The 27,299-nt window shown below is 43.6% G+C and overlaps 1 protein-coding gene across 1 annotated transcript in view; it reads right to left on the bottom strand.

Annotated features, from left to right (window-relative positions):
* Positions 1-7,511: 7,511 nt before the first annotated feature.
* Positions 7,512-27,299, bottom strand: part of AMOT (angiomotin) — a 29,644-nt gene continuing 9,856 nt past the window's right edge. The window contains exons 4-11 of the mRNA XM_062502808.1: positions 26,464-26,556; positions 23,770-23,915; positions 14,143-14,292; positions 12,471-12,661; positions 10,470-10,592; positions 9,616-9,848; positions 8,618-8,842; positions 7,512-7,612 (exon numbers count right to left, since the gene is read on the bottom strand). Coding sequence (XP_062358792.1) covers positions 7,512-7,612; positions 8,618-8,842; positions 9,616-9,848; positions 10,470-10,592; positions 12,471-12,661; positions 14,143-14,292; positions 23,770-23,915; positions 26,464-26,556 — 1,262 coding nt within the window. The remainder of the gene's footprint in view (positions 7,613-8,617; positions 8,843-9,615; positions 9,849-10,469; positions 10,593-12,470; positions 12,662-14,142; positions 14,293-23,769; positions 23,916-26,463; positions 26,557-27,299) is intronic.

Raw genomic sequence — 27,299 nt, 5'->3', positions numbered from 1 at the left:
ATTTGGAACAATACTCCTTCTTACCCAAACCATTCTGTGATTTTATGATTTGAGGGCCAGTGGAAGTTTCTGGTTCTCTTTCCAAGGGTTTAATCTGGCAGTGAGAGATTTCCCATCAGAAATTGTTTGGAGAGTGCAGGATTAGGGTTTGCCCAGACTTTGGGGTTTCAAGTGCTGAAGAGTTCCAGGAATGCCACTTCTTAGCAGCAGGGACAGCAATTTCTGCCCAATATACACATCCCATCTCTGAGCCAATCAAGCCCCACATGGGATGGCTGAGAGGGCACCTGAGCCTTAGAAAAGAAAGAAAAGAGAAGGATTGGGAATTGCTTAATTAGAAACAGTTTTATCCTTTAATGTTCTGCAATTACTTTGAGGTCAGGAGAATTATTAGTAATATTAATTGCTGTATTTCCAGAGAACTATAGTTAATAGGACCCTAATTGGGCTGTACCGTCCAGCACTAATTGCTGAGCTCCAACAGGCAGCTCATTAAGTCTTCCAGCCCTTTTCCCTTGGCAAATCTTATTTTTTCTAAGTCCACATCCCAAATAATGTGGCTGCAGAGGGTTAAAGTGTTGGGATAAGCACACCAGACCAAGGAGGCTGAGGCTCTCAAGGACTCTGTCCCTGTTCTCAACCTTCCAGCCATGCCAGTGGCATCTCAGGCCTCTTGCCTTTGTGTCCCCAGCTGGGCAAGGGAAGGTGTTTGCTGCTGGAGGAGAGCCCAAGTGCAGATGAACTCGCTCTGAACAGGCTGGGATCTCATTCCATGGGCAGGGACACCTTCCACCATCCCAGGCTGCTCCAAACCCCAATGTCCAGCCTGGCTTGGACACTTCCAGGGATCCAGGAGCAGCCACAGCTTCTCTGGGCACCCTGTGCCAGGGCCTCCCCATCCTCACAGGGAACAATTCCTGCCCAATATCCCATCTAAATCTACCTTCTGTCACTTTGAAACCATCTCCCTTTGTTCTATCACCACATACCCTTGTCCAAAGTCCCTCTCCAGCTTTTTCAGTCTCTTTTATTACTGGAGGACTGGGTCCTCCAGCAGGGAAATGCTGGTGGCTCCCACAGGAGGACAGGACACCCATTTTCCTCTTGCCAAAAGGGATGGATGTGCAAACATCCCCACATATTGTGGCTGTGAATGAAGATGACCCAGGCATCATCCTGCCTGAGCTGTGGTGCCCTGGGGTGACCAGCAAAGGAAAAGCAATCAAAATACACTCAAAATACTGAAATAAAGAACTGAAAATATGCAGACAGGAGGGTTCTTTCTTATTTTTTTTTAGTTCTGAAATGCAGCAACAGGAAACAGAAGGGTAGAGACACAATGAAGTTCCAAACCTGTCCATTTATGCTTGAAAAAAAATTACTAGGGAGGAAAAGAAAATTTCATCAGGTATAATCAGGTTCTTAAAATTACCAGTTTTTATAAATTGCATATATTTATGTGTGTGTGTGCATAAGTCTGTGTGTGTACAGAAGTGTGTGTGTGTGTGTGTGTGTGTGTGTGTGTATATATATATATATATAAAAAGCCTTATATTTAAAAGATTAGTGTTCCGTCTGGCAAGGCATCAATGAAAATTTTCCTCTCCCCTTTCCCTCCACAATACAAAGTGAAGATTATCTCATTCTGATGTCACTATATATAAATAGCACTGTAAAAGCACCTTCACAGCGTCAGTCAGCTTTGCTGCCATTTTATATTATTCTTCCTTACAGAATCCAGAGAAATGCTCCAAAAGATATAAAATGCTTCAATTATGCCTTGGGGAGCAGGAAGGGGAGGCACTGAGCTGTCGCTGGGAAAGGTCCTGTGGCATTATGGAATTTTGCTTTTCTCTGGAGGTGTTTAACAGCAATACCAGGCAAGACTTTACAATAAATAGAATAATGCAGCCCTTGGGACTGTGCTGTTCTCACTGTGCTCTGTTTTAGCTTCTAACTCCTCCTCCCACCCATGGGGCTGGCGTGGAATCAACCACTGCCTCTGTTGCACTTAGTGAGGATTTGGAGCAAAGGAGCTTTTTCACCTAAAGGCTGGAGCCAACAGAGAGGGGGGAAAAAACCCCAACCCACCAAACTTAAACCCACCAACCTTTTCATTTTTGTTCCCTTTTAAGCCCCAGCTCTTGGCAGGCTGAGTAGCAGACAATGGGGTTGAAGGAGGTGCCTTTCCCATGCAGGTGTTCAGCAGATGCAGCAGCAGGGATGGCCTCTGGGCCATGTTGATGTCCAAGTGGACAGGTCAGCAGGGAAGGTGAGGGCAAGTGGAATCCCAGTGAAATCCCAAACCCTCCCTGGCTGCTCCCTGCAGAGCAGGGGTTGGATCTTTGCTGCCCACACAGATTTGTGAAATGCCCAACTACTCCTCTCACACCCCCGTGCAGATGGGCCACACTTGTGTTATTTAATAAAGTAGCTGTTAGTGAGCTTCTGGAGCTGGGGGGTTTTATCTGGTCAGGTTTTTTGTTTTATTTAGTTTTGGGTTTGGGTTTTTTGTATTTGTCTTCTTGCTTCTGCTCTGGCACGCCAGAGAGGTTTATAGAAACAACATCAAAAGGCCTGAGAGTGGAAGGGATGGATGTGCTGAGCTGACCACTGGCCCCCAGATTTGTCAGGCTGGTATTTATTACAGCAGGGGAGGCGACAGCTATGTTAAGATCAAACTCAAAAGTCAACAGTGAAATTGCATCAAGGCTGAGACCACTTTCAAGCAGCTTCTCAGTAATCCCTGCTCTTTCCCTCCGACAGCACCGTGAGAGGGAAGAGATAAATTAGGAGGCAGCAAAATGCACCAGGAATACAGGAACAAAAAGCACACGGGTCTAGTGAAGGCTGTGATGTGGAAAATACTCCCAGGGCTGCAGGCTGCTCGTGTGCTGATGCCCTCAGATGTCTGGAGAAGGGTCCAGGCATCAAAGGAGAGGTGGCTGTCACCCAGCTCAAAGTGCTGCCGAGCTGGCTGTTAAAAGGTGTGAGCTGTGGGCAGCTGCAGGGCTGGCCAGAGGGGAAAATAAACCGGCATGCTTAAGGGAAGAGACTGGAATGACAATTATTTTATCTGTAAAACCTCGGATTAGGAGTCAAAAACTTAAAGACAGAGGCCAAGCAGAAGTGAGGACTAGGGAAGGTGAAGATTGTTTTCGTTTTCCAGAAGCTTTTTGTACTAAACAAATTTACTGCAAAACAAGCAAATCAGTGGGGGGAAAAGCTGAAAACACAGGATCCATTCTTTCAAAAAACATGGATACACGTTTACAAGGCTTCTTAGTGCATATTTACACTGACAATTTTGTTTTCTTTCTAGAATTAAAGCTGCCATAAATCTTCAAAGATTTAAGGGTTGTTTCAATAGCTGAATTACAGAACAGCCCTGTCACAAAATACAAAATAAACTTGGATGGTTAAAATAAAGGGAAACAAATCAACCATGTGATTCGCTTCAATATAGATTTATATAGGAAAGATCATTCTCTTGACATGCTGGCTGTGAAATGGTAAACTTTAGTATTTTAATTCATGCTTTGGTATTTTGGGTCCTAAAGAGAAGCAGCAGACTGGGCCCCTGTTAGACCACAACCCTGCTGGGAGGGAAATTGCTCGAAGCCATTTATCCCCCAAAAACTCTACAAGATGATGGAGGTGGAAACCAGAGTCTAAAAGCAATTTACAAGATCTTTTTGAAAAGAAATGTATTTTCTTCATAAATACAGTACAATTACATTTTACAATGTCTCTTTACTTCCTAGACATAAAAACACTAACTTTTACAAAAGAGTTCCTATACAAATACATGAAAAGAGACCCTCCCCTATCCACAGCCCCTGGCAAGGAGCAAACCCAGGGGCAGCATGGTGAATCCTGGGATAAGCTGTGCCAGCCCCAAGGAGAGGGGGTTAACCCCATTATCCTGGGTTTTTCCTGGTGTGAAGAGCCTTGGTCCAGGCTGGAGCCACCACGGGTGTCCCCTGGAGCAGGAGGTGTCCTTGGAAATGGGTCTGGCCTAAAACTCTGCAAGTTCCCCCAGCTCAGGCAGCCCCAAAAATCAAAGCAAAGGTGATGCTCAGCTTCAGTCCCACCACACGTGCTGACCTCAGGGTCCTGCACACTCCTGAGGAGCAGCTCACACATGCCCTGGAGTCCTCAGATATTAAATCACTGCTCTAAATCCCCCAGGAGCTGCCAGGTAGGAGCTGTTTAATTTAATAACAACACTGGGCCAGGTGGAACAGAAGTCTCTGGATCTCAGGCAGTTCCCTGAGCAGTCAAACCACAAAGGAACTGCCCAAGAGAAGGACTTGGGAGTTTGGCCTTTTTGTAAGCAGTGAAAGGAAAGAGAAAAAATAACTACACTTCATTTTCTTGTTTTGCTCTACAAAGAAGAATATGTGGCTTTCTTTATAAAAGCTACAATTCTGCTTCTAATACCCGAGTTTAAGAAAAACTCTTAGTCTAAAATTTTGGTTTGCAAAGGTCCTTGCAATCATTGCTAAAAGCCACTTTCTACTAGAAATAAGCTCTACAGAAGGCAAAGGAACTAGGTGTGCAGTTTGTCTCCTTAAAGCAGTTTCTGTTTTAAAAACAAAATAAATTCTGTACAGAGAATGAAGACTATAGTACACATCTCCCTCAAAGCAAGCAGCTCGTTTACATTCACATCAGGATGGCTCTGAGGAAGCTCCAGGGGAAGAAATCATTACTGATGGCTCCCAGTTTGTCAGCACAAGAAAATGACCTCCAACTTCCACAGCAAAGTTTTGGGGTTTTTGCTTTTTTTGGAAGAAATTAAAATTACAAAATAGGGCAAAGAGCCCGACCTAAGCAGTGTAAAACTGCACCATCTTCCAAAATTACTTCAGTGGGCAAGGAACTGCCAAGGCTCCTGCAATCCTCATGGTTCAGCCTATGAGAGACAGCCTGGCTTCCATTTCTGGAGGAGATAGTTGCTGTATTTTATTTGCAGAAAGCTTTTATATCCTTTTTGATTTGTAAAAATAAAATGCAGGGGCACTCCACTTGAAAACAGTGAGCTGCAGGGAGGATAAACCAATTATATTCACCTGAAGGGCCAATACTGATTGGGGAAAATCAGTTTTCTGAAAGATGTTTTATCTGTAAAAGATGCAAATTTTCCCAGACATTAATGTGAACCAAGTGAGCTGTAACTGTTTATTTAGAGCCCTACAGCAGTAAAACTTCTTTCCAGATGCTGAAAAGTATTTGTAAAGATGGAATATAAATATTCCTGACTCTAAAGGAAAAGCATTCAAACATCTCTCCCCCGCTCTCACACAGACATTCAATGATGTTTGATTTCCCTTGTTGTTAATTTTAAGCCAAACCCACAAAATATAATATAGATATTTATGCTGAAATGGCAAAAAGATGGACACCTTGAGCTCATGAGAAAATGTGCATTTTCAATAACTGTGGAGGAGGAAGAGAAATCAGATCATCCAGGGTGGGCATTACTTCATGAAGTGGAATGGAATTAAGCCAAGAGAAATAAATGCAAGACATTCTCAGGGACGAGAATGAAGTGGCAGTGGACAGTGTGCCTAGAAAAGGGTGGGGAATGGTTCAGAGGGAAGGGAGGTCTGAAGCTGTTTGGAAAGATATTGTCCCACTGTCCCTCTGTCCCCCAGGCAAAGCCCTGCAGTGCAGTGCCTGGAGCTGGCTGATGGAAGGGCTTTGTGCCTGGCCAGTGCATCTCCCACCTCCCCCTTTGCCACCTCTGCAGCACTGGGAATATGGCCTGAAGATCCCTAACCAGCAGCAAATCTGCTAGAAATGATGGGAAGTGTGTTCCTTGGTTTTAAGAGATTATTATCAGAAGGAAAGCTCAGGGCTGACCTTTAGGCACCTCCTCTCCCTTCCCACTGTGGAGCTCCTGTGATTCCTGTTGGTCTGGTAAGGCCATTTCATTTGAACAGCACAGCTGTAGTGTCAAACAGGAATTAGAGACATTCACTAACTCTGTGATAATTAATTGCTGGATTTCCTTATTTCTGGGGTGAAACAATCTGAAATGAAAATTTTGCTACTCTAATGCTGCACAGAAAGCTGAAGCTAGCCAGGTTCCTAGTGTGTGATCACTGGCTAATGAAATCTTTTAATATTCAAATAAAAAAAAAAGGTTTTTACAGTTTTTAATATTGAAGTGTTTTAATAAAATGCAAAGACAGTAACAAAAAAATACTCATGTACTTCTATTGGTCTTAATACCTCCTCATAGTTTCTGTAACCAAAGCACTGCTGCATCTGTGCTAGTTCCCAAAAATCTGGAAGTGAATCTCATGACTTAAACACATAACTTTCTTCTGTAATGCCTCTGGGACTTTCTTTAAGCTGCTCTCTCCACTCAGATGAATTAAAGAAGTATTTTGAAAGGAGAGAATCTGCCATCTAACCCTTTGCATGGAGCTTCTCTTGAAAGCTCTACCTCTGAGGCTTTGCTACGTGAAAAAGAACCTAGTCTCTCCAGAAAGGAGGGACATACAAAGTTGAAGGGCATTTGAAATATAGAAAAGTCTGCTACAGAGAAACATCTCCACAGATGCAGTAGGTAGAATAAGTTGTTAAATCTGAAAAACAACAGGGCTTCCCACTTGAGCTATGGTAAATTTGAAGTAGTTTCACTAAAGCCAATGGAATTACCATGTCAAAAATCTGATCTAACAGATCAGGGCTGGGCCTGTAAATTCTCCTTATTAATTTATGCAAAACATGAATGCAATATATTATTTACTATCCACTGTACAAATTAATGAAAAAGTATTTAAGTACGAAAGTGTGGCAAATATTGCAAAAGGAACTACAAATATGAAATGCGACATTAATCACCGGAGTAGCTTGTTTTAATATCTAAATAATTAAGAAAGAAATTTGGGAAGTAAAAAAAAGAAATGTTACCACACTGAAAATGGAAATCTTTTCAGCCTATGAACATGAAATACCTCTTCTGAGTTCTTACACTGAGAGGAAAGAGGAAGTGGAAGGGAAATCCCCCCTGATCACAGCTCAGGTTTATAAAAGCTTCCCAGAACACCTGTATTCTAAAACCATTAAGTGATGCTCACAACCATGTCCCTGGTTCTGATCATTTTAAGGCCATTCAGCTCACTTTACTACATTCAAGCTAGACATGTAACCAGCACCTGTGAGAGCAGGTACTTCTGCTTAAGAGACTTTAAAAACACTGAAATGAAACACCAGATGTAGTGCACCTAAGGTCTAGGGTTTTTTTTTTCCAGATGTTACCAGATTCAGTACTTGAAAAATAAAGGGGCAAACTTTCAAAGAACAAGTGTTACGGGTTTTTTATAATTTAGAACAAATTATAAATTAACCTGTCCAAACTTTTGAGACACAATATACAAGAGCAAACAGCTGAGTGTTCTTTTATTACTCAGGTACTACATTTTTTTTCCCCAATAAAAACGTCTTTTAAAAATTTCTTGCTACTGTTATCCCAGCTCAGATCCTGGCACAGCTTTTCAGATGAGGTATTCTACCATCTCTCCATCTGGGAGGTCCTGCCCCACAGTCTGAACAGGGGCTTTTCTTTCAAGAGTGCTGGAGTGGAAGAGTGGCCCATCTATGTGATGAGGAAAAACAAGAGACAGACAATTAAAGGTGTAACTTCAGTGAGGTTAGAAATATGACATTAACACTTTAAGTCATCTTGTAGCATTGGCCAAAGACAGCTAATAGTTATTTAGTTTTTAAAAATTCAATTCCCACGTATGCAGCCAGACAAATAAAGCTATTTTACCAAATTCCCTTTGGGTACCTCCCACTGATAGACAAATCCACATAAAACTGGAGTGACTGCATTTAAACCAATGCAGTCAGGGTAGATTTTCACCACCAGACCTGTTCTCCCTTGATACCCATTAAACAGCACAGCATGGGCAGGAGGCAGAGCCCAGCCAAACACTCTCTGCCTTAAAGAACAGCAGCATTGTAATGTGTCTGTAAGGAGAAGAGGCAAGGTTGTGTAATCTGCATTGATTTGGCAGAGTGGGCTGGAAAATGAGCAGCTCTTGCCAGCTGGGAGCTCTGTGGGAAGCAAATTCAGCTCCTGGGACAGTCACTGTCAACTGGATCTCCAAGGCTGAAGCTGGTCCTGTGACTGGGATGGTACCAAGACAGCTTTATTGTGATAGTTCCCTCTCCTTCTTCTCCCTCCCCCTCTCTGAGTCCACCTGGCTTTGGATGCCCACTCAATACAATGGCCAGTTTGAACAGATTATTTTCATATGTTTAAACCCCACATCCTACTCACAACTTACTTCAGAGCAGACACTGACTCAGAGACTGCCCAGGGATTTGCATCTCCCTGTTCTCAGTTCTCAAATACTGCTGTACCTCCCTGCCCAGTGTACCCACGCTTATGCTACCACTCTTCAGGGGTTTTTTTTTTACTTCCTTCAGAGCGTTTGAGACCACTCAAACACCACCACACTTGTCCCTGAAATCAACTTGTCCTCACAAAAACTAACCCCGGTTTGCCTGGAGGGAGAAAGGGACATCAAGGCTGCCCCACAGGTGGTGAGTGGGTGGCAGGATTCCCCCTGGGACTGGGGCTGAGCTCTGTTACCTGTTTTCTCTGCACTGAAGGTCAGGTTGGTGCTGGGGAGTCGTGCTGGGGTGGGAGCTGCAGGGGAAGGAGCAGCTTTGCTCTGCTCACTGCCCCGGTCTGTCTGGGTGCTGCAGTCTCTGCTGCCTGTCTTGGAGTGGGCTGACAGCAATGGAGTGGAGGGGAGGACAGGAGAGGGGGTGGAGGGGATGGATTCGGAGCGATATTCTGTTCCCAGCAGAACACCTGGGTGGGGAAAGGGAAGGAAATGTCACAGTCACAAAACTAACTGCTGTCAGCTTTGTACCACTCTGCACTGATTGCTCCAGGACCTGGAAAAGTGCTCCCTCCCTCAAGAGGCAGCACAAATTTACCTTTCCACAGCACCTTCCACTCCTGGGTGCTGAAGTAGCTGAGGAATAGCAGCGTCCCCACATTGCTGCTTGCAGGTGGGCACTAAGCTGCATACTCTGGAACCACCTGCAACAGGTCCTCATTTACATTTCAGGGGTTTTTACTCGGTTTTGGGCCTGACTTCTCCCAGGGAAAAAAAAAATCATCTGGGATTTGCTTTGTTACAACTCCGTTTCTCAGAACAATGCTGTTGAGCCATTCCAGACAGGAGTCATGTTGGTGCAGGCCCAAAACTACAGGAAAGAAATCCTGATTAAAATCTCTGCTCCAGTTCAAGGAGACTTTACACCTTCAGCCAGCTGTAACACCCAGCTGAAAGCAAGTTCTTGGGAAGCCTGAAAAGTGTATCTCAGACATCCCTAAAGTCAGGTGGCAAATTGGGAATGAAGGCTTACATATTTAATGGCAGAGCCTGAGTATCAGAAGTCACTATTTCCCAGAAGTGATTAAAACAAGCAGCTATTTCAAATGTGTTCCATCTTGCAGCCAGCCTTACTGCAGGCCAGGCCAGCTGCTCTATCTGTCCAACACATCCTCTGCTGCTCCTGCCTCCCCTCCAAGCAGTGGCTCATGTATCAGAACTGCCACTGGTATTTGGAAATTACCCAGGCTGCCCTTCCAGCTCTTGTCCTCCCTCTTTTCCTCCAGGATGGGGGTGCTGCTCAGCGTTGAGGAGTGGGACAGCAAGCCTGAGCCAGCGTTGGAAATGGACATGAGGGACTTGGCAGGTCTCATGGAGGAGAGCTGCTCTGTCTTGCCAGGCTCCTTGCGGGAGCGCTGCTGCAGGACTTTGATCATGGCATCCTTCTCGATGATCTGAGCGTGCAGGGTCTTAATCCTTTGGGGGAAGGAAAAAGGACAAGTGTAAGTGTCTCCCATCTCACTGGACTGAGGCCTCAGTGTCCCCATGGCTGTGACTAGGGCTCCCTTAGGCAATTGGAGAGGCAGAAGGAGGATGCCAGGAGATTGTCCTGGGCACTGGCTGCTCTCTGGCCCATAGAGCAGGTCATGTGAGAGAGTGTGATACACCCACCCACCCCTGGCTACTGGAAACTGCTCTAAACATCCATGGAAGGAGCTCTGAGACAAACCTGAGAGTTACGGGCAGGACATGAGATCAACAGAAAGAATTAACACACTTTGGGGAGTCTGCATTGGGCCTAACCCCAGGGAAAACAGCTCTGTGAACTTGTTAAGAGGTGGCTGGAGCCTGGGGTCTAATCAAGATGCCCTGAAGAGAGAAGAAGACCAAGCTAGATGCAAAAAATCTAAGACAAGACTTTTTTGCATTCGCCCTCAGTATCAAGACAGGTTTTGGATTGCTGTGTTTGTATTTCCTTGGCCAAATGAGTGTCTGGCATTTGACATGGCTGCTGCTGCTGAAGACACAAGAATTTCTGGTTCTGAGGCGTCTAGCCAGGCAGTTAATTTCAAATCCCTGTCCCAGAGAAGCCTTTACCTTCCCTCCATGTCAAGACATCTCCTGTTGGCCAGCAGGATCTCCTCCTCCTCCTTCTGGATGCGAGCTTCCAGTGAGGTGTCATAGCTGGGGTTGGGCGAGTGGCTGATCACCGTGGTGTCCCTGGGAACAAGCAGGATAGCAGATGAAGGACCTGCTAAGTTTGCTGCTTCCCCCCCAGCAGCACAAAAGTACTGCTCCAAAGGAACAAACAAGAATATCCACTTTTTTTTTTTGTTTTCTTTTGAGTTTAAGCTGGTTCAGTGTCTTCCAAAAATCCAATTCCTAACTTCATTTGTTTCCTAGTGAAGAAGGATTACAGAAATATGCAGATCATTACAACAGCAACTTTGTGCCCATCTCGGGCCAATACCTCACCTAAACTGAGTCACTGCACTACTCTAAACTGACCAAGGAGGCAAATCCAAGGATAAAAGGAAAGGAAAGGAACACCAGGCACTTTTCTTCAACTTCACATAAAAAGCTTTTCCCCTTCCCCTTCCAACAGTATCATACAGGGGATGTGAATATCAAAGGGAATGAGGCATGGAAGTTTCTCAAGTGAACCTAAGCAGCTTGGTCTAAAAAATCTGGAACAAGGTGAAAAGAGTTTCAGACTGATTCCATATGATGCCTAATGTTAACACTGTGATAGCTGGTCAGTCCACTAACCAAATAATGAGTATTTCATTCTACTTGTGAATGTGGAAGGCTGTGAGAAGATCATGCACCAAAGAAACCTAACCTGACCCAGTTCCTGCCTGGGCTCTAAAGCATCCTTCCTGCAACCTCAGCTTCCCATGGGATGCCAGTTTCCACTGATAAAGAAAAGGAAAAGAAATCTGGACAGTGTAGATGAGGTTGCCACTGGAATTAGTGGAATTCAGATGGAAATGAAAAACCAGAGGCTCTTTCCTGACTGGACAGCATTCTTGTTCATTTAATGAAACCTGAGCAGGCCTAGCACATCCCCTCCCACTCCACAATAAACAATACACCAGCCCCAACTTATCAGCCCACGCTGAAAATATAACATGGCCTCTAAGCACAAGCAGCAGGAGGAGCCTTTAGGGAATCTCTGGGGAGGTGGAAAACAGTGCACAAGAAGCATCAATACCCCAAAATAACAGCTTCCTTCTGGAGCAAGATAAGATAAGTCTTTAAATGCTAACACAGCAGATCTGCAGCTTCACCCCTGTAATTCCAGTGTGATCTTACAAGCTGGGAAGCCAGTTGTGATAACATCCCTATCTGGATTTGGCTCATGAAACAATCTACAATAAAATCTGCTGTCCAGAACCATAAACTAGTGAGCAATGAAATTACATGTAAGCAAGGCCTAATGCTAAGGAGTTGCACTCCAGTAACAGCTCTTGTTTACCAACCAGCTGAGGCACTCTGGCCTATTTACAGCCATAAGAAGTGTTTCTGTACAGTTGTCTTGGAATGGGAGCTTGTTACTAAATTTCAGACACCCTTCCCACCCCCACAAGAAGTGCTTTCCATACACAGCAGAATGTTTGGAGCAGAATTTCCTAGTAGATGCTTCTGGTTAGTAACTAGACAATACCACAAAGTAATTTGCAAAAAACATACTGGAGAACAAGGAAGCCATTCAGGGTGAATGATGTGAATCACCAAGCTCACTCCATCTCACATGACTTCAGCAAGGACTGATTCCTGTTTTAAAAATAAAAAAACCCCAAGCCTCTTCTCCTTTGAATCAACAGCTTCTAGGAATGGCTCAGAACAATTTTAGTCTGGAAAATGGATCCTACATGTGGAGGAATCTTCCACTGGAAAAATGTTTCTAATTGCTGGCAATTGCACAGCTCCCAGGAAGAGCAGCCAAGCTCCACTTGCTTGAAGAGTTCTGAGGAGCTGCTTAGACCACAGGGTGAGCAATCGTGGGAAGATGGCATGACAACATTCCTGGGTTGGAACTATGATATTCAACTGGAAAAAGAAAATAATCCCAGTACTGTGAAAAGCCCCATTTACCTCTGAGCAGCCACGGTGGCAGCTGCATCCAAAGCAAACTGTCTCATCACACTTTCCTCCAGGTATTTCTGTTCCCACTTGGTCATGTCAGCTTCCAGAGCAAGGATCCTCTCTTCCTTCTCACGCAGGAGCTCCATGAGTGCCGTGGCGTTGTACTCAGACACATTGGCAGCCTGGGATGTGCCCTGACGCTGATTCCCAGCAGGAAAAAACCAAACCAAACAAAAACAGAAGTCTCAGGATGCAGCTGCAAGGCTCAGGGCTGGCAGCTTTGCTTTTTGTCACTGATTTGACACAAGAAGCCCCCGGAGGGAAATACAGTGGCTTTATGCTGTGTTGAGCAGGCTAACAATAAGATACCTGAGATGGAAAATATTCCTCCCAAGGCCTCTTTTATCCATGTGCAAAGCCCCACATATACATCCCAGAGCTGGACTGTGCTATACAGGAGTGATGTGCACAGCCCTTCCATAATGCCTGGTGTAACACAGACTGACTCCCAAGTGTTCAGCAAGGCACTGACTAGTATCAGCCCTTCAAAAAAAAAAATACATCCAAATATTTTTAAAGCATTTGATTACTAAATTAATATGATCAGTTTGTAGCTGAGGACTGAAATAATTCAGTTCCAAAGCAAGGTTTGGAAGGCAGGCAACATTCCCTTTCAAGGTAAGGAAGCATGGAAGTTTGCTCAGATAATAGCTCAATGACTAAAAACTGCAGTTTTATGTGGAAGTCTCATGTGGGACTAGCAAGACATTTGACTTTAAAAATAAAATAAATGGTTTAAAGGAATAGAAATTGTACAGACTAACTATTTTATGTTGAGCTCAGAATTTTTAACCATGACAGGAAAACAATTTTTGTGTTGACTCAGGCTCAATGTAAAACACTGTGGGGTTTAGAGTACCTGATCTTCCAAAAGTATAACAGAGAAGTTTATCTAATTACTATAACTCCCACTAAAACCAATGCAAAACCCCAAAATTTAAATATATATTTCTATGCAGAGATGGAAGTTGGGGGATAAAAGTAACATGAAACTAGATGGGATTTAGAACACAGGCCTGCATCCTATTTCCAGTAAAATCCAGGCACCTGACAGTTCATCTGTATTTAATATAGGCTGATGTAAATGCAATTCTTAACACATCTGCACAATCTACTTCTCATTCATTCTTTTCACTGAAAAAGACTCATAATAATATTGCAATACAGTCTATGTGAAACTCCCATCTATTTCCATCAACTGCATTTACAGAGTTGGCTTTGCTAGTTTAGTCTTGTGCGCTTTTCTAAAATTCAAAAGGTTTCTGAAGGGCCTCTTTTCAGGCCAGTTGTTAATGAATTTTATATAAAATCCCAAACAGTGAACAAGATTTAAAAAAATAATTTCAAATAATATAACCATGGTATTTAAAGGTAAAGCAGCATGTAGCTACGAGGCTATTTGTGCATCTTGTCACAGGATGGATCCCCTATTGCTCCTTATCTAAATTCTCTGGCTGAAACAGAATTAAATCAGATAGAAGCAATACAATGGGCCAGGAAATAAATGAATCCAACTAGTGAGAAAGAAGTTTTTTAACAGTACAAGATAACAAATGCACTGCCTTTCTCTTCTGTGTGGGGCAGGGTGCAACCCTCCAGGAGCTGAGCAGGGCAGGGGTACCTGCTGCATGCGCAGAGATTCCAGCTCCCTCTCCAGCCGTGTGCGCAGCCGGTGCTCCAGCTGCTCCCTCTTCTCACACGCTGCCTGCAGCTGAACCAAGGCCTGCTGCATCTTCTCCACCTTCTCGACATAGACCTGCTTCTTCTTCAGCTGCAACAAAGTCAGGAAAGGCAGCATAAATAATGAGAACGAGCGAGTGAACTTGGGGCTTTGCTACCAGCCAGGAAGATGATGTCCAGGTGACTTCCAGCACCTGAATGGAGCCCACAGGAAAGATGGAGAGAGATGGGTTACAAGGAAAAGGGGGAATGGCTTCCCACTGCCAGAGGGCAGGCTTAGAGGGGATATTGGGAGGAATTCTCCCCTGTGAGGGTAGGGAGGCACAGGGTGCCCAGTGAAGCTGTGGCTGCCCTGGATTCCTGGAAGTGTCCAAGGCCAGGTTGGACAAGGCTTGGACACCCTGAGATGGTGGAAGGTGTCCCTGTGGCAGAGGATTGGAATTGGATGATCTTTAAGGTCCTTTCCAGCCTAAACCATTCCATGATTCATGACTGCTGTCAGTGGGCCCCAGCCTCGTGCTCTGGACTGGGCACTCAGGATGTTCCAGCTCTGTCCCAGCCCTGCTTTCCTTCTGGATGTATTTGCTCTTTTTATCCTCAGTGACCCCATAGTAACGATAGGGAAAGAGAGGAAATTATCTGTGGCAAATGTCTGAGAGCAGCAACGAACTAGAAAAGGGCACCAGGGACTGAAGCAGTGTTTGAGTGACTTGACACACATTTCCAAGGTAACTGCAGCACTGTTTAGAGCTGGTCCCCAAGCTGGGAACACTCTCAGTGCAATATTGAAAATTGCTGGCAGCATTTTTATGAGATTAAGCAGAAACTAAATCAAAATTTGTAGCATCCTGTTGTAGTCTGATCACAATAAAATAATAGGATCAAAGCACACACCAGCCATGACCCAGGCTCTCCCCACGCCAGGTTTATCCAGGTTTATCCCACCAGTCTGGACATTGCTCTTGGCCTGAGAGGTCCTGCTCTGTTCCTGCCACTTCCCTTCTGTCTTCCTCCACTGTTCATCCTGCAAACCAAGCTGCCACCCTGCCTCACAGAAAGCAACAAAAAGAGCCCCCAGTAACTGTCTTAGCAAGGTTAATCCACAGTTCAGGCAGAATGAAAACAAACTAAAATACGACTTAAAAAAAAAACAAAAAAAACTGAATAGAACATATTCAGGGCCTGGCTCTAATCAAATATAAGGAATACTGCACACCTGTGGGCATTATTTTCTGTTTAGGAAAATACTAACAATTGCAATTAGCTGGCACTGTGCAGCAAATCTGGGCCACTGGTTTTGTAGTTCTGTCATAAACCCTGAAATACAAAAATAGCAGGAAGATGGCAACTTTTCCCAACAGTCAGAGCCAAAGTTCTAAAGAAGTACCACAATGCAAAACACAGACTCCCTTATGCGAGTTCAAAGAGCTGCTCTACAGCTTCATGGAAGAGAAGCCCACTGAGGGATATTAAAGACAAAAGACACCACTTTTGGCTCAGGAAGTCCTTCTTGGAAGCGGAAAGGATTCTGTGAAAGTATCAGGGCTCACTGGCCCCATTCTGACAGTGCTCCCTAGGAATCTGCTCTCAGTTTCAGCAGACACAGGATACTTTGATCTGAACAACACAAGCTGTTCTTACATCACACCTTTGTTCCAAAAAGGTCTTATCATGTGTTTCTTAAAATATTTTCCCTTTTCTTCTCACTCCTGTTCCTTCAGGCAATGTAAAGAGCAGAGACAGAAAAATCTCCCAACACCATTAATTCCAAACACAGTATCCTTTTCTTCTCTCCATAAAGTCAGCAGGCATCTAATCTCACAGCATGAATGTTGCTGCCTTAGAGGATTTTCCCCAAACAAGAATTTTATAATAAAAGTTAGAATAAACAGCGAGCAATCCAACCAAAGGACTTCCTACCAGTACATGTACAGTAGAAAGGTATTTTTATTCTTTGATTGCTCAAGATTTCAAGCTTGTTTGGAATGGGAAGGATGAGAACATTTTAATGTAACTTAATAGTCCACTGCTGCTCTCCAGAAAAATCAATAAATCTGTTACACTTAATGAATCTTTTTATTCCAGATCAGAGGGCTTGATAACACCACCTTAAGGTTTGTCAGTTGTCCACTCCACTGAAGCGTGGATTAATGCACCAGTTTTAAACTTAGATTAACACCAGCTCAAAGTAGCCAAAAGTGATAAATACAAGGACAGCAGCAGAACCCAGAAATGGAGAGCACTCAGTATCTTGGTTTTTGACCTGGACAAAAGTGAGGAACAACTTGATAAACTCATTAGCAGTGAAAAACCATGTATCAAGCTGAAAAAGAATCTCTTCAAAACCAGCTCTCCTCCCTCTTCTCTTTATGAAAGAAGTTAAGGATGAGGTGATGGACATTTGGTCTCATTATCTACTACTAAGCATTTAAATTGCAGAGCATTTTTTAAAATAAAAAGGTAAAATCCTGCAAAAGCAGCCACTGACAACATTTTACAGTTTCACAATTAATAAACCTAAGTATGCATATGTGTGGATTAACATTCTGGCCTGCATTCAAAGAATACCAAGAGCCCAGCCAAAAAGCAGAATTAGGACACAGAAATTCCACTGAAACATTCACTTTGAACATGCTCCCATCAGCCAAACCTGCAGGTGAAAAGTTGCAACACAAGCTGTTGCCCAAGTTCCCAGCACTGCCTACACACGCCTGACTTGGGCACCAGACCCAACGTACAGGCACAGCTTGTTCAGTGGCTTTGCAGAAAGACAACTTTTTTTTTAATCTCTTCACAAGATGCACTTCATTTTCCAGCATCAGGAAGAATTAGGAATGTTGGAAGATTTAGGGCTGGTGTGTGTATTCTTTTTAACAGCTTGAAACTGGAATTAATTCATAAATTCCTCAAATAATTTTCAGGTTTTTGGAACCCAGGTGTTCAGTAAGCTTTAAAGGCATGGGATGTGCTCCAGACAACTCAACTTTCCTAATGTCTTTTGTCAGAATTATCCTTTCACTATAAGATAATCTCATTTCATGCACTTGCTGCCCTCAGTTAAGTCACTGTATATTCTGGCACTCTCATTCCTTTCCAGCTCTACCACTCTGCTACTGCAAGTATTTATGAGAAAAATCACCTTTCTGTAAACCAGGATTCTCCAGAAGTGATAGAAGAGAAATCTAAATTTTTCCATTTTTGGTTTTCATCTCTCTGACTGGATCTGAACTCTCAGTGTGAAGAGGATCAGAAGTGATTCTTCCAAGCACAGAGGGATTTAATTACCAAAAATCAAGAGTATGATCTTGTTTTCCTAAGACAGGAATTGGAAACAATTTCCTGAGTATTGCCAGGGTGCTGAAGACATAACTAAGATGGGAAGAAGGAAAAAAGGCAGCGTGCTGAGGCTTGTTCTTGGTCACTTGCCATGGATTCCCCACCCTCACTCTCCCAGCAAAGAACCAAAACTGGCTGCTCAGTGCCAAGGGCCACAGCAACATCTACCATGGCAGGGATGGCATCAAAGGATGCAGGAATTCTCTCCTCTGCATCAGGCCCTGCAGTGAACACGTGCTCCAGATAAGAGTTCATTCCTGAAGCTTTACAAGGATGCAGTCACACCCTTTGGGATGTAATTTTAAATAAATTTGACAAGATAGTAATTTTCCTTTTGATGGTACAGCATTTAACTAAGAAGCAAGCTCATGTTCACATAATGTATCGTAACTGCTTTGCCTCCAAGGGTGCTCTGAAAATGAAGAGCATTTTGCTAATGAGAATATCTTTATTTTAACACCTATTTATGATGTAAGATCTCAAATAACCTCACTGTACGTCTGGAAGCACAGCAGGATGACTGTATCCATTCCCAGCATTTCCTAAGCACAATTTTAATAATGTCCTTATCATCTCCAGGTCAATCCTTGACTGTTTTGGAAAATGTCCTAACCAAGCATCAGAGGTCAGGCTACAATTTTATCAACAGAATTTTCTAACTAAACCAATATAAACAGGAGCAGTCACTCTCCAGTTGCCATTTACTACAAAGTTTATGTAAATTCTCCAACAGGACTGAGAACAAGAAAAATAAATACTACCATGACTGGCCTGGGCTCTGCAGCAATTCAGTGCACAAAGAGCAAAGCAATGCAGGGAATAACCCTGAAAGATTCCCTGGCTGCGTGATCAAATATTTCCAGCTTCCTTGGATTTCCCCTCTCTGGGCATGTACTTGCATGGTCCAAAATCAATGGCCAAAGTTCTCCTTTCAGAAACGGGCTGTTTGATTAATACTACAACTGCCCAGCAGAAAAGGAATTAATGACATTCTAAAAGCCAAACAAATCCTGTTCCTCATTTATTTAGGCTTTGACCAACCATGCCTTTTAGGGATCCCAGGTCTTTGCAGCAGGAAGGCTCTGAGGAGGGCAAAGAGGTTTCATGGAAAGGGAGCAGGGGCACAGAGGAATGAGGAATTTTCAGTCAAGTCACAAAGCACAAAGGAGGCTGTAACATCCTCCAACTGGAGCTGCCTGTGCAGGACAAACACAGCCCTGGACACAGCAGGTGAGGGGGAAGGATCTTTTTTTTGGAAAGGGATTCATTGCTTCCAGATGCGTTACTCAGCAAAGATTTTTTTTTTTTTTTCCCCTGGGGAAGAAGAGAAGACTTCCTGCAATGATTCAGAACTCTCCCGGGCATTTTGTCAAACCCAGCCATTACCCTCTTCATCTTGGACAGCTCCTATTTCAGCAAATTGGTAACACTCATCAGCATCTGCTTGTTTCCCACCCACTATTTCTGATGTCTTCAAAGTCCTTTGTTTAATATATTCAGGGTGTTTTCATAACATTCTGGGTTTATCCTAAAGCTGAATCCATTCAGATGCAGCTGAAAATGTGTTTCCCCACAAGAATTTGCCTGCTATGGCAGAAATGTAGTTTTTTTTTAAAAAAAAAAAAAAAGAGCCAGCAAGCACGTTTAAATCACCTCACCCTCTTGCAGTTGGAATATATTCCTCTATTCCTCTAGGATGCCTTTGAACCCTCAGTTTGTTTGAATTCAGGCCCAACAAGGCGCCAGTGGCCTCAGCAAGAATTCCTGCTGAAACAATTTGGTAACACTATCCCCTTGCTAGGGAACAGTGTTTGTGGTATGGGAATGTCACAATGTAGTCGCCCGGTTTGTTTGTGTTAAAATAAAGTTCTAACTCTCAAAGCCACCTCTGGAAAATCACTAACAGGCAGAATATGTGAGACAGTGACATGGCAATAAAAAGGCAGTTCTGTCACAAGAATGCAGCTCATTAGAGGGAACCAGCTACAGGGAAAACAGGGAGGTTTCTCTCTTCTGCACCCAATCCATCCAGGAGTGACAAGCCATCCAAAAAGTGTCCCTTTTAGAAGCAACTCCTTCCTGAAAGGAGTATTAGGTAACTCTCAGAGTCTATGTGAAGCAAAGCTCTGGAGACCAGGAATATCTTTTTATAGACCCAGGGAAGTGACTGGAAAAAAACTAGACCAGGCATCAAGCAGACAGCTCTCCTTTGGGTCTCCTCCCTTTGTACAAGCCAGAGCTCTGTTCTGAAAGTATCTCAAGCACAGCATAAAAAGTACAATCGATGTCATTGGGAAATGTATTTTTGTATTTCCCCCCAGACAGAACCCTCAGTGTTAACAGAAACAGAGCATTTGTTCTCTCCACAACAGCACAGTGAGAAATGAACACAGTATCTCAGCTGGTATCTGTTTCATGTGGAATTCTGACAAATGAAGAGTCTTAGAACTTCTAAACACAAGCAATTTTAGAAAAGATATTTCATTCAAACTTGTCCCCTCCCTTATCCCCCAGTTTCTACCCATTTGAGAGGTCATCTGTCTGCTCTTCCCACTGCAAGGTGTGTGTGTGTGTGAGGATGGCAAAGAGCAGATATTTTGATCTTCCTGGTGGTTGTCACTATTCTTCAAAGCTGCCTCCTTGAGGCACTCAGTAAAAAAGCGGTTTGTAAAGCAGTGGAGCAAAGAAGTACAACTTAAACTACTACAAAAAACCCACAGACTTTTCTTAAGTTGAAGTGTGGTCTTCCATGGTATAAATTAAATGAGGTATGCAGAAATGACCAAGTTTGAGGGAAAAAAAAATTAAAACCAGTAGCACTCGTAGTCTCTGTACTCAGCAGTTGTGGTTAGATAAAGTATTTGGCACCAAACTCCCTCCTGCAACATTCCAAGTCTGGTAAGGACTGGCAGCAAGTCAGCATTTACTCATTGTCAGGTGGGTCAGGATGGTCCTTTCTGCAAAGCCAGCAGTTGTGGCCCTGGCCCAGAGCAAAGCCCAGTTTAACTGCTCCATCTGCTCCAGGCTCTCAAGGTGTATGTGAGCAGATGGGGTTAAATCCTGTGTGAGCAGCCACAACCCAGCTGCCATCCCACTTGAGACCCTCACAACAACCCATGCTTCAAAATGAGAATTTTTCATTGCTTTAGCTCCAATATTATTATCACTAACTGTTTCTGTGATATACATTTTTAAACTAACACACATTTTACCTCAAATATGTTCAATTTATGTCAAATGTATTACATGTAATGCAAATAATACGAAGTTTTGATTTCAGAAACCACAGACCAATACCTCACTAGGAACAATTTTAGTATGCTGTTGATTTATGCAAAACTGTGGAACATTTACTAAAGGGAAGAACAAAAACAGAGAAGTGAAAATAGGGGTTAATAACTGTGTATCTTTATGGAGAGTAGAGAAGTAGTGAAGTTTAAATATTATATATAAAACATATACATAACAATTCTGTTTGTAGACACATTTAAGTTTGCTTTAAATATTTATGATCACTCACCCTATTTTACACTTTGCAGAAATAAATCCCACACTATCAAAAACTTTTATGGCAGCTTGTTCTAAATTTGAAGAGCCATTTAAACCCTGCTAACAGGGAAAACATTCTGTGAATGTCTACTTTTGCATCCAACTGCTTCACACTGCACATCAGTATCTCCAAGATCATTCCTTTCTCCATCACATTTAGCATCCCTTTATCTCTCCTTTCACTCTAACTTGGATGCTAAACTCCAGGATATATAAAAACCCTCAGAGCTTCACAGGTGAAGACAAATATCTACATTTTACAGATGGGTGGTTTTGTCCAGACTGGCAATTCAAGCCAAGGGTTTAGAAAAGAATCTAAAGCTCCAATTCCAATGCAACACTTAAATTCAGTTACAGTCATATATGGCTTATAGTTCCCCCTAGAATGGAAATATTATAAAAGATCTGCTGCATACAAGGCAAGGCAACTCTGCTTAAGAGGAAGTCAAAATGGAATGGGTAAAAAGAAAAGCTGTAAATGTACATTACAGGAGGCAACAACTGAAACATGCATCCCCCCTCAGGCCATGAGCCAGAGTAGCTGCCAAACCTGAGCCTAAAAAACTCCACCCTCTTCTGCAGGACCAGTTTGGAAATTCCTGACACTTACAGGGACTAGTCACTCAGATTAACCTGGCCAGAATAAAGAAATAATCCACAAACTGTTCATGTCTCTTGGCCACTGAATGCCACTAACTCAGAATGGTGTTCCCAGCCCCTTCTCAAGGTGCCCTGAGCTCTAAGCAGCTCCTTGGCTGCCTTTCAGAGTTACCAAACAGCCTGGGGATTGGAGAACTTCCCACAGTTCAAGACTAATGAGGCAACAAATGCATTATAATCCTAAAAATTTCATTAAAAAGTGATTTGGGAAGCCTGCAAAAGTGACTCTTTACCATTTGTTTCCCCTTATTCTCTCTCATCTCTAAGAAAAAGCAGAGTTAATTCCTGCTCCCTCACTGAGACGCTTCCATATTTATCTACAGCAGGAAGGGTGGCACTTCCTGCACACCCTGGGATTCAAGCAAAGGTTGGATGCATGTGACCACAAGCCCTCATGCAGATCATTTCACTCTGTATCAGCCTATGTGTGGTTTTTAAGCTATCATGCAATTTAGCCCAGAGTGACTTACCTATTTCACTATTCTACTAGGCAGAAATACCTTGCCACAGCACTGAACCCAATTCTTCTAGTAAAATGAGCAGTCTATTGAAAATAAAGCACACAATTATTATTACCCCTCAAGGCTTCAACTTTACAGTGAGGGAGCCAAAATTAGTGCCTACACAGAGGTTCAACCCAGCCAAGTGCTGTGTGTGCTGGCCCAGCTGATCAGAGACCTCATCCACACTGACTCCAAGCATTTTCCAGGGAAACCACAAGGATGTCCCACATACTTGGAGTTAGTGACACATCAGACTTTTAAACAAGGTGCTGAAATTTGAATGAAAGCCAAAGAGCTCCAATACATTGCAGAATCAATGACAGAATAGTTTGAGAGCCAAAAAGAGCCATGTCACCTGTAAATTACACTATAAGCTAATACTCCCTGTCCCCCGAGTGAGTGCAAGTCAGCCATGCCAGGCTAAAAGAGGTTATGACAGCAGGAAAACCCACAAAAACATCCTGAATGAGCAGAGCAGGTCAAGAGGAGATCCAGAGGGACTGAGGGAAGGCTTCCATTAAGAGATTAAAGGAAGGGCAAAAATTAAGGACACCAGGGAAGGTTCAGGGGGAGGGCTACTGAGGCAAATCCAGAGCTCAGAGAAGAGCAGGCTAAAACTCAGAAATGAGCTACACCCGTACCTGGGAGAGGAGGATATTCACTTAGTATTTGATCATTCATCCCCGGCTGGCACAATGGGATCCTGAAGGGAGAGAGAACTAAAAGCAGACAAGGGGAGGGTTTGAGGAATGTCTCTGAAGGCAGCAAAATTCAGGTGGACACAGGCACAGTGCCCAGCTGAAGGGGATGCTGAGTGCTGGTAGCCAGGGAGATGGCAGGGTTGGAGAACAAATCTGCAATGAGGAAGTGTGCTTGGTCAGGAGATTTCCTCCTCAGACTCTCCATGGAGGAAGAGTAGGAGTAAAGGAAGCAGAGGCTGGAGTGGGAAGTGGGGCCTTTGAGAGGAAAGGACGGACACCGTGACGCAGAGGGACACAAAGGTGAGAGCCATGAGTGGCAGGGACAAGGATACAAAAGAAACTGCTGTGAAAGCTGCCCAGCTAGGCAGCTCAAATGCATTATCCCCTCTTGGGAGGAAAGGGAGAGAAAACAACTACGGTCATGCCTAGCTTATTACAAATGCTGGGCACATACGGTGACGTGCACTGTCCCCACACCTGGCAAGGAGACAAGCTGCATTCATCTGATATTACTTGAAAGTCCATCCAGATCTGAATTCCTGCCAAGTTCAGCAGGTTTCAGGGCTGAGATTCCACTTCCAACCCAGTATTACAAGTTGAAACAAAAAGAAAACAAAATATGGCTGCTTAGACAAAAGCATTTCCAAGGAAATAGAGATTTGTGGCTTATCTGTTTAGCCAGTCAACACAAAGCTAAGCCGATAGAAAGAGCTTTGAAGAAAGCAGATTTCCTTGTAACTTCCACAAGACAAACTCATTCCCACAGCTTCATTAGCTGGAACACAAGCTACCCTGATTCTTCTCTCTCAGCATCCTTACCTCCTCCTCCAGTTTCACCACCTTGGCCTGAGCATTGTTCAAAGCCTGGTCTCGGATCTCGATGTGTCTCCGCTGGTCCTCGTTGGTGGAGCGGGCAGCAGCCAGCTCTATTTCCAGTTTCTCTTTTTCCCTCTGTGTTTCCTTGTCTATGGATAAAAAAAAGATAATTTTCAATGCACAGCACTTGTCTCTGCCCAGTTTTCAGGAGCCTTTCACTCCAGAGGTGAAGGGAAGGTTGCACTGGGACATCTCACAAGAAAGAAAATGCAAATCTAGTGCTAAGAGGGAAAATAAAAGGACATGGCTTTCAAGGAAGAGAAGGACCTGCAATCCTGAAAAACAAGTATGGTACCTTCAAGCAACAATGTGACACAAAGATAGTGAGAAGGAACAGAAGGTGCATCACTCAGTACAGTTACTCAGGTAATTTGCTGTGATTATGTAGATGGTTAGTGAAACTTGGCACCTCTTCACCTCTGAACTTTCAGCAGTGGAAAACAAACTGAGTAATTTTAGTATCTCAGGATGGGGAGAAAGATAGCAGACTGGTGAAAAACTTGTGTTCCTTTTTTCCACACTGACCCCCCCAAACTGGAAGGGAGTTCTGTTCCTTCTCAGAGGAAGCTCCAGCAATATCTTCAGAGGAGTCAGAAAACAAAACAGCAGTAATAACTCCTCAGTCTTCCTTTACTGCCTGTAAAAATGATTTCCTGGGCCAGAAGTGAGGCACATACATCTGTTCTAGCCCTTTTCAAAGTAGACCTGCCACCCCAAACACAGCAGCTCATTCTTTGCTGCTGCTCTCCAGGAAAGGCTGGATGCTGTTGGAGCAGCAATGCTGAGTGTTGCAGGAACAGGGCACTGCAACATGAAGGCATCACCTCCATAAAAAATAGATAGGATAAAAATAATTGGTGACTAGAGAAATTATCACACTGGGGTGTAAGGCAAAGCCACAACACAGAGCTTATGTCCTCTGTGTATGTTGCCATTCCCAGCTCAAGCCAACCAGCTCCAAAGATAACATTAACCCACTTGCTGGATACACAACCACAGAATACTCCCTGGAGTGATCTACACCCAGCACTGATGACACCAGAGAAACTGCATTCCAGAAACCAATATCCCACGACAAAGGAATGAGGACAAGGAGTGGAAGGCTTGAAAAACAGGAACGAGGTGCTGGGTGTTAGGACAGACTGCATATGGAGTACACAGGCCCGTTTGTGCAAGCATGTGCATAACTATATTTACAGGACCACAATTACTCCCTTTCTTCTGCCAGCAAAGAGCCAGGAGCAAAGCTTTAGCAACACAGAGTAGCTAAAGATTTCCTTCTGCCAGAGATTCAACACAGCCCACACACAGATTGCAAAACAAACCTGTCCACCAACAGCACCCAGAGCTCTGCAGAGCAAGCCCTGAGTGCAGTTCAGAGCCAGCCCAGGACATAAGGACAAATGTCATCACATGCTTATTTTTTTTTGCCCATCTTTTCCCAGCATTTCTTCTCCACCCAGGAATGAGCTGCTGCCAGTGTGAGCACACTAAACGGTACTGCAAAGACTGAGCTGCATTGAGACAGGGTGGCATTATGCCAGCAGGTATCAGTCAGTGCTACCAGGCTGTTTGTTAATCTGGAAATGCTTGCAGAGAGGCTTTTGGAGGTTTTTTTGCAGACTTTTGTCCAAATGAGAACTGCTTCACTTGACAAGTGCCTGTAGCACCCCTAGAAATGCTGGGATCAATGAAACGCAGCACTTTGGTTTCCATTTCATCCAAAAAGGAGAGGCCCCACAGCTTTGACCTCCCCACCTTCCTGGGTGCACCTATGAACCTCAGTGTCCACCCAGCAGGAGAGACTAAACTCTCAGACTTCCCAGTACCACCAGGAGTTTGGAATTCACTCCCTGATAGCCATTGGCTTGGAAGGCAAACCACAAGGAATAAGCTAAAGATGACACAAGAGAGGGACACCAGAATCTGTCAGGGTAGTTGCAGTGTCTATTACACCACAGAAAAACTCTGTTTTGCAATTTTATTGCACTACCTTTTTATATAACAATTGGAGAAAAGTGAGCATTGTCAGAAGGGTGGAGCACACTGTGGGATGAGAGAAAAGTTGGCCTGGCGCCTTCGGCCTCAAGACATTTCAGAACAAAGGAAAAGCAGCATTTCACACCAGTCATTTTGGTTTGCCCTGTGATAAATCCACTGCTGTGGACAGAATTCCTGACCCTCACCCAGCCTAGCAGACTGCAGGAGTGCTCACCCCCTTTATTTTTGCTGAACAGGACTAGGGCAGGGGCAAATTAAGAGGAAGGAGATAGGAGACCTACCAGGATCCTCTCCTACTGGCTTTAACAAGTGCCAGGACTCCTGTCAGCCTGGGAAGGTTTAATTTCAAAGCTTTCAAGGAATTAAATAGGTGGATAAAGTATGTAAATTATGGGGTAAACACTAATTTTACAGTTTATCTGCAAACTACCTTTGCTCCAAAATCTCTAACAAACCCCATCAGATGGACTTTACATACTGACAGAGAAGGAATCCTTGAATCCCTCCTCCTTTCTCCACTGCCAGTTTTAGACTGCCACTGCCCTGATTTCTGTGCTGATAATTAACCTGCTGTATTGTCCTCCTTCCCAGAGTGATTGGAGCTTTCCACTGACCCACAATGGCTGTGGAACTCACTTTGTGCAAAGAGCTGGGAGATGGTTTTCCGATTGTCTTCAGACCCCTCAAACTCCTTCTCTGCCAGCTGCTTGTTGGCTGTCTCCATGCGTTCTGCAAAAAATATTCAATGAAAGCAAACTAAAGAATTAAAAACTTTCAAGCATTAAGTTGCATCTGCTCAGGGCATTCCTCATGCTGGGGGAATGGAGCTTCTAATTCTATAGCCTATCAAAAGCTGGCACTCACTATTGAAATGTTAAGGAAATACACTCAATGAGACAAAACAGGTTAAACTTCCAAAGAAATTATTTTAAACATTTGTAACATAGAAGTTTATTTTTTCAATTTATACCTTTATTTCGTCCACAAAAATAAACTCCACCATGCAATTAAAAGATTCCTTATAATTCCCCTCTAGATCTTAACAGAATATTAAATCACTGTTGTCCAATTACCTGACTTGAGGGAATAGTGTAACACCCTAAAAACAGCTTAACAGCTCCACTGCTTCAAGCCACTAGAAATTTGTATCAGCCTGTGAAAATTAGAATGAAATGTTTATTCTGTGTTTTATTATGAATAAGATTAATGCAGGCTTTTGTGTACAGTACTGGAAAATGTATGGCTTTACTTCCTGGATGCAAAACAATTTCTGGGAGTCTCAGTAAAAGACACAAGGCAGCAAGAGCATTCAGGACAATCAGAAGGCTTCCTTAAAAAAAATTACACTTACAGTTTATACAGTTTTATGCACCTTCAAAAAATCTCAAATTGCAGAGATTGCAAACTAATGCTTAAACTTTTACCCCCAGTAAGGTCAAACATCACTCAACACCACTCTGCTGCCAGCCGTG

This window comes from Cinclus cinclus, chromosome 15 (assembly GCF_963662255.1).
Source record: "Cinclus cinclus chromosome 15, bCinCin1.1, whole genome shotgun sequence".
Taxonomy (NCBI): Eukaryota; Metazoa; Chordata; class Aves; order Passeriformes; family Cinclidae; genus Cinclus; species Cinclus cinclus.
Note: the sequence above shows the minus strand (reverse complement) of the source record. Positions and strands in the feature narration are given on the sequence as shown.